The 7,160-nt window shown below is 40.4% G+C and overlaps 1 protein-coding gene across 1 annotated transcript in view; it reads right to left on the bottom strand.

Moving 5' to 3' along the window:
- ITGAV (integrin subunit alpha V) overlaps positions 1–7,160 on the bottom strand; it is a 54,076-nt gene that overhangs the window by 22,766 nt on the left and 24,150 nt on the right. Inside the window, exons 5-12 of the mRNA XM_014310820.2 lie at positions 6,469–6,530; positions 4,875–4,920; positions 3,285–3,410; positions 2,422–2,466; positions 2,205–2,248; positions 2,060–2,116; positions 1,615–1,667; positions 1,017–1,219 (exon numbers count right to left, since the gene is read on the bottom strand). Coding sequence (XP_014166295.1) covers positions 1,017–1,219; positions 1,615–1,667; positions 2,060–2,116; positions 2,205–2,248; positions 2,422–2,466; positions 3,285–3,410; positions 4,875–4,920; positions 6,469–6,530 — 636 coding nt within the window. The remainder of the gene's footprint in view (positions 1–1,016; positions 1,220–1,614; positions 1,668–2,059; positions 2,117–2,204; positions 2,249–2,421; positions 2,467–3,284; positions 3,411–4,874; positions 4,921–6,468; positions 6,531–7,160) is intronic.

The raw sequence follows: 7,160 nt of genomic DNA, 5'->3' as shown, positions 1-7,160 counted from the left end.
ATTCCTGGGAGTAGCACACAAGCATCGAAGGGAGTCTAAATCTCAGCATCCCTCACTCACTCATGGCTACAGCACTGAGGGTTTGTGTGCAGGATCCACATTGTCTGTGCTGGCTGCGCTCCCCTGGTGCCCTGTGCAGGCTGACCTAGAACAGAGACTAGACTGGGCTAAAGAATAAAGCAGGGATTTATTAAAAGGCCTCAATGGATGCACCTTAGGCTGCAGAAGAGCCCAGTCAGGGCTAGACCCAAGGTGAACTCAAAATGGTCACAAAATGGACACCTGGTCACAGGGTCTCTCACATTTATAAGTTCTGGTCCATTTGCATATTGGAGTTAATTGTCCAGTTATAGCTTTAGCCCATGAAGTCCCATCCTTCTTGCTTTTCTCTCTTCAGTCCACATTGTTTATGCTCTTGGGCCTGAAATTTGTCCTTGGTCCCCAGCTAGAGAAGGAATCGTTACCATGCCCTAATATGGAGCTCAGAATTACACACTAAAACAGTACAGAATCTGAAAAATATAAAAGCTAAAACCTGAGGCATCACCCTCCACAACCAGGAGATCTTGATCAGGAATCAATATTGTATTTGCAGGGAATGTCTTGACGAAGGCAGGAATGACACATCTGATTCCATGTTCTCAGAAGGCTAATTTATTACTTTATAATACTATAGAATATTAAAGAATACTGTACTAACTATACTAAAGAATACAGAAGAGGTACTTACTGAATGCTAAAAAAATAATAATGAAAACTCATGACTCTTTCCAAAATCTTGACACAGTTTGGCCTCAGTTGACCAAAGAGTTAAAACAGCTCAGACCAGCATCCAATCAGGCAACCACCTTTGGGTAAACAATCTCCAAACACATCCCACATGAGAAAAATGCAGGAGAAGCAAATAAGATAAAAATTGTTTTCCTTTCCTCTGAAGCTTCTCAGCTTCCCAGAAGAAAAATCCTTAGTAAAGAATTTTTTTCAGAGAATGTGAATACCACAAATCAGCATCCTACCGTTGAAGCCATCCTGATCCAGGTCCCCCAGGGGTGCAATGGAGCTGCCGAACCGCGCAAAGATCTCAAAGCCATTCAGCTTTGCTGTCTGAAACCCTCCCGAGGCTTGCTGAAGGCAGATGGTTACTTGGCCAACCTCCTGAAGCTTCCCATCTGAGCTTCGATCCATAAAAAGAGGGGCTCCAATAAACAGATCTGTGTAACTGGACCAAAACAGGACAGAGCTCTTCAGCAGCAGCAGGAAAATTCATTCTCTTCAGCACTGTTAGCTCAGCCCTGAAGTCAACACTCAGATGAAAGCTAACTATCTTTAAATTCAACTGAAAGCAAATATTTATTGACCAAGTAAGCACAAATACATAAAAATTTAATGGGCCTTAAGCATGTGAATATACACATGTATTTATGCAGATAAATGCAAAAACAAACCTACAAATGTTAAAACAAATGTGTGGTGCTATCAAAAGAGTCATGCAGATGTGTTAAACCAGCAATGAAGAGAGAAATCTAGATTGTGGGAAAGACCTTTTAATAAATTTTTTCTTTCCAGAAACAAGTTGGGTGGCATTGGTGAGAAGAGGGAGAAGAGGACACTTACTTGTCCCCATTGATATCTGTGGCAGCCACCGAATACCCAAAATAGGCAGCCATCTGGAAAACAGAATTCAAACCAAACCCATGAGTTGTAGTGATACAAACAAACAACTTTACACAAATCTGTACACAAAATACATCAGGGAGATGATAACATAAGCCACAAATTTTATTTTTTCCTTTCTTTTTTGTTCTTTTTCCATACTCTTAGAAAGTAAACCTGTTGGTTACTTTTCTCATTTCCCCTTTCATGATCCAGTCTCTTTCCCAGCTCTCAAAACAGGCAGCATTTCCTTCATTTAAATAGGATTAGAATTTCCTCAGACTTCATAAAATGTTGCTTTGGCAATCACGCCAGTAATATACAGACTATTATCTAGTACTCTAAATAGTGCTGCAGCATAGGAAAGGCTTCCTGGCCCCCCACGACAGTCAGCAGAGCCACCCACCTGCTCTCCAGTGAAGTTGTGCATGGAGGACATGTTTTTCCCATTGTAAATGGACACCTGCACGTGAAGAAATACACATTACAGCAAACCAGCAATAGTCACCTTTTTTTATTTATTGTAAAGTTTAATGTTTCAAATTTTTTACCATGCCCAGAGTTCTTGCTGCCCGTGGGACTCCTGACACAAAGTCTGAAACATAAAGCAAGAAACAGATAACAGTCAGGTCCCAAGGCACAGTGACTGCTGAACATTCCTAGCACTTGAACATTCACTTCCTAGCATTTCCCTGTGCACTGTAGCATAGGTTTGAAAACTCTGCCCAGCCTATTACCATGATGTTCTTACTGAAGCAAGGGGCTTACCTTCGATGCCATCACCATTGAAGTCTCCAACAGCCACTGAATAACCTGCAGAGACAAGACGAGGCTTTAAAAACCTTATTGAAAGTTTCACCTCTCTTTACACTTTTCACAAGCGTCTCTGTGCACAGTCTTCTCTTCACCTTAAAATGCACTGGTGTAAATATTGCCTTGAAGCAGCTTAGACTATGAAGAGCTCCAGGAGTGGCTGTAACTCATCAGAATCCAGGAATTTGAGATCAGAAGATGAAAATTTAAAAATTATTATCCTGGGAATTGTCCTGGTACATCCTTGCTTTTTTCCTGAGCCTGGTCAGACATACATGAGGCAAAATAATGAATTCTCACTCCTCATTGTTTTTCTTCCAAAACATCATTTTATTTTGCTTTGGTAGGTTATTTAGAAACAGCTGCTTTTAAATAACAAACAAACAAGCAACCACCTATGTTACTAACTTCTCATATAAACATCATACATTTGCCATTCCCATATTCAGCCTGAATCACAGAGCATGTAAAATCATGAAAATACTTCCACTTATTTTGTCATTGGGTGCTTTTTGAGTCAAGCCCATGGCAAAATAACTACAATAAATAACTACATCATACATAAATGAGTGTATTTTCAGGAATGTCACTCCCTTGTTATCTGTTAGATGTGGAATTGCTAGTTGTGCAATTTAGATGTAAGCATCAGCAGTGGCAGGGAGTAAACAATAAATAACTACAATTCCACCATACATAAAAGAGTGCATTTTCAGGAATCCACTGCCTTGTTGTCTGTTAGATGTGGAATTGTTAGTTGTGTGATTTAGATGTAGGCAGGGAGTGTTGCAGGTGGAGGTTTCTGGTTTCCCACCACGTACCCAAGTAGCTGTCATCAAAAGCAGCACTGGCAGGCCTGGTGGCTAACTGGTCATCATACTTGGTGCTGTAGACCTTGGAGTCATACTTTGCCACAATCTCTGTCACTCTGTCAGAAATCAGCTGGCCTAAAGGGAGAGAAAAGAGCTGAAAACCACAACCAGAATTGGTGAGCTCATTCACAGAAGGCTGCCCTCAAAAGCAGCGGCTCTTCCACAACACCCACCAGAGAGGAGCCAACTGCAGCAGCACCAGGAAGGACACAAGTGAAAATATGGATCCCACTCCAGCAAAAACATGTTCACATATTGAATCAAAGGCACACACAGAGTTCTCACTGAAAACAGAGGCCAATCTAAGGCAGGGCTGAGATATCACACGCTCATGGTTGTGCAGAACTGAGCCCTTTAGGTGCTCCTTGCTCAAATACCACAACAGGAGAGCCTATCTTGGCAGACAACAAGCAAATAAAATGGACAAAAATGAGATGAGCATGGTGTATTGCCATGTTCTCCATTTTCACTGCATCAGCCACTAGGTGGTGACTCCTCTACATTCTTTTCTCTAGTCTAAACTAAAGCTTGAATCACCAAAAAACCCCATTCAGAATGGCACTTCACATACATATTCATACATGTGTAAAGTGAAGGGAAAAATCCTCCTGCAGCTACGCAGAACACGTGGAATAAAAGTTTAGGATGAAAATTATTGTTTTCAGAGCATACTATTGTCATCTATTCAGAGCCAAGTGGGCTTTTTTTGGTAGTAGTAGGAGAGGATGAGGTTGTTTTGGCAGATGAAGTGTCACTTTTGCCAAAAAAGCTATAAAATAAATGCAGAAACCTGGTTTATATGATACTGCATCTGCAGTTTAGCTTTAATAACTCAATTTTGTTTGTAATTGAAAATACAGGACTGGAGCAAGCCTCCTGTGCTGCTGCACCTACATGTAGGCTGGCATGATACAGAAAATCTATTAATAAATGTTAGAAGCTCCATTAAAAAGCAGGCAGCAGAGTTTGGCAGCTGTGTCCTCATTACAGCAGCAGCCTCCTTTGAACAGAGAGCTGCAGTTAAAGGCTGAATAATCCTGAATCCCACAGGAGCAAAGTACACAGGTAATGCCAGGTAGAGGTAAAACGTGCCCCACAGCACAAACCAATTAAGACAAATGCAAAACATCTTTGCCATCAGAGGAAAACAATGGAATTCTCTTTAGAGGGGATATTTCTCATTGAAAATGCACTCTTTGTGTGTCAAATTATGAAACATGTACATAGCAAAACAATATATGCTAAAGGAAACTTTTCCTGCTGATGAAAAAAAATCCCAGGTCCCAGGAAAATGCCTTTATAAAGATCATGGAATTATTTAAAACAGAAAGGACATCTATGCTATTATTACTACAACCATTATCTGTGGTTGCCTTGATTATTCAGGAGATATTCTAAAGGACAAAAAACCATTTCTGCCAGTTTCCTTACTGACAAAGACTCTGACAGCAGCTGGAAGACTGTGGAACAAAATGATTAAGAGGATAAAGAGAAAAATTATAAAGATCATCTTCTCTGTGACTTAGATGATACTCTCACCTTGCCAGTAAAAACTTCCAGGTCCTCCCAGCAGCACCCTGTCTCCCTTGGAAGGGAAAAAGAAAAGGAAGACAGAAAGAAAAATTAAAAACACAAGAAGCACATCTAAAGCCAAACAGCCCATCCTATGTTTGTGGGAAGAAATCCCATGTATGTACATCGCTGTAGCTCTGCTGGCCACCACATATTTCCCTTTTTGAAGGAGCGATTATTTAGAAATGCATCTTGTAAAATGCTAACAAAAACCTTCAGTGACTGTTCCACCCATTTAGAATTCTAGGCAGAATTCTGTTTTTATTTCAATAGACCCTTCTTCCCCCATAAATGTATGGCAACAGGAACACAATTAGGAGAAAACTCAGTGTTTCATCATATTTTGGGGTCAGTACACAAAATAGTGCCATCTTCTGCCTCTGCCATTTTCTGTAACTTAGCACTAGAAAAGCTTAATTCAGAATAACTGTGATGTAATTCCCCCACTCCGTATTTCTTGGCACAACTGCAATTCACAAAACCATTTTATGAAACTTTAACCACATTAGCTATCCCAGGATTGGGAATTTGCTCTGTAAGTATTGAATTAGGCCATAGGCTTTGCTGCATAATTAAGCCACTTATTCAGGTTTTAATCCTAAAAACTCCTGTATTCACCACTCAGAAAAATCTAGGTCAGACATTTGGAGATACACCCTGGCTTGCCCACTCTAAGGTTTTGGATTAGAGCCCAAAGTTGGTTTTAACTGGGCCTGCAGGCTGCACAGTGACCCTGAGGGTGTGTGCAAAATAACCCAAACACTCACAGCCCTCTCCTGCACTCGGCACTTTCCTCTGGAGGAAAACCAAGAGTGGCCCTGGGCAAAGAGAGATGGGATATGACCTCATCCTGAGATGTGAGAACCCAAAAATGAGCCACATCACAAACAGGGCTTGCGTGGTCTTAACACGTCCTGACTCTGCTCAGCCATTTCACTGTACAACATAAAACACCATAGTACCCTCTCAGATCTGTGCACAGTTTTACTGTGCTTGGATTTCAAAAGTAATTGTGAATTTGAGAAAAATAAAAAGAACTAGAACAGGCAGGGAGAGCACAGAGGAGACACAAGTCAGTAAAACACTCCTGTACTGCTGGCTGATGAGAAAATCAAACATGATTCACAAACACATTGTTTACCAGCTCCCTGAGTTGTTATTCCTCAAGAAGTAACAATAGCTAAAACAATAGCTATAACACCAATCCCATGTCTCAAAAATCCTGACTATCACACTGAATCCACTTGAGGACCAGCTGCAGCAGAGGGCATGGCAGGAATCTGGGAAAGCAGATCATTTGTTCAGGACATGGTTCCTACGAGAGGTAAAAGTGTGCTGCTCTGAAGATGTAGGGAGAAACAGGTTTATAAAAGCTCTTTGAGTGGCTTCAAGTTATTTTTTGCTTTATTTATAGATTTTGTTAGGTTGTGGGTTAGCTCCCCACCAGGAACAGTAACATTTGATTTTATAATGGCTGTGATTCTAAGTGCTCTGTATCAGGGGGGTTTGCTAACTTGTAGCTGCCTGCTGACCCACAGAAATGACAAAAAAACTCACATACCTTTGTGAAGTCAATGCTAAATCCACCTTGACAAAATCCCTGTCCATCTGCATCAATAGTTGCTACCAAAGGGAAAAAGGATAGAAAAGAAAGAGGAGAAAAATAAATAAATAAGTTATTATCAGTACTCCATCAGTTACAGTACTGCAGATACTTTTTAGTGCATCTCCCTATGTAAACTTGCACTCCTAAACTTGAACCTTGGAATACTTTTCTCCTTAATCAGTATTTTCTCTTTATCAACAACTCCCAGCCAAATACTGTAACAATTTTAGGGCTGGCCTAATAGACATGTAACATTAGCACATGTTCTAGCCTAGCACAGTCAAAGCAAACAGCAACCCCATGTTCCTTTGTGTTTAATCTTCAAAACTCTTGGGGAAAATGTATTTGCAATTTCTATTCAGGAAATAAGACATTTGGAAAAGAGGGGATGAGTTTTTCTTTTGGTATGGAAAAGAAAGCTGAATTGGCTTAAAACAAAAAGAACATACACGACTGAAAAAATATCTCCATACTGAGACTCGTCCCAGCAAGAATGTTATGGCTGAATCAATTTGAGGATTATACAGCTTCAGAATAGAAATGCTGAGAGCTCCTTATCTGAAAGTGTGACTGCTTAACTAGCATGATTTAATTTAATACTTATTATTTAACTTCTTGTTATGCTGGACCAGGCTGGATTTTATTCC

Source organism: Geospiza fortis, unplaced genomic scaffold (genome assembly GCF_000277835.1).
Source record: "Geospiza fortis unplaced genomic scaffold, GeoFor_1.0 scaffold155, whole genome shotgun sequence".
In the NCBI taxonomy this organism is placed as follows: Eukaryota; Metazoa; Chordata; class Aves; order Passeriformes; family Thraupidae; genus Geospiza; species Geospiza fortis.
The sequence above is the reverse complement of the archived record's forward strand: the minus strand, read 5'-3'. Positions and strand labels throughout refer to the sequence as shown.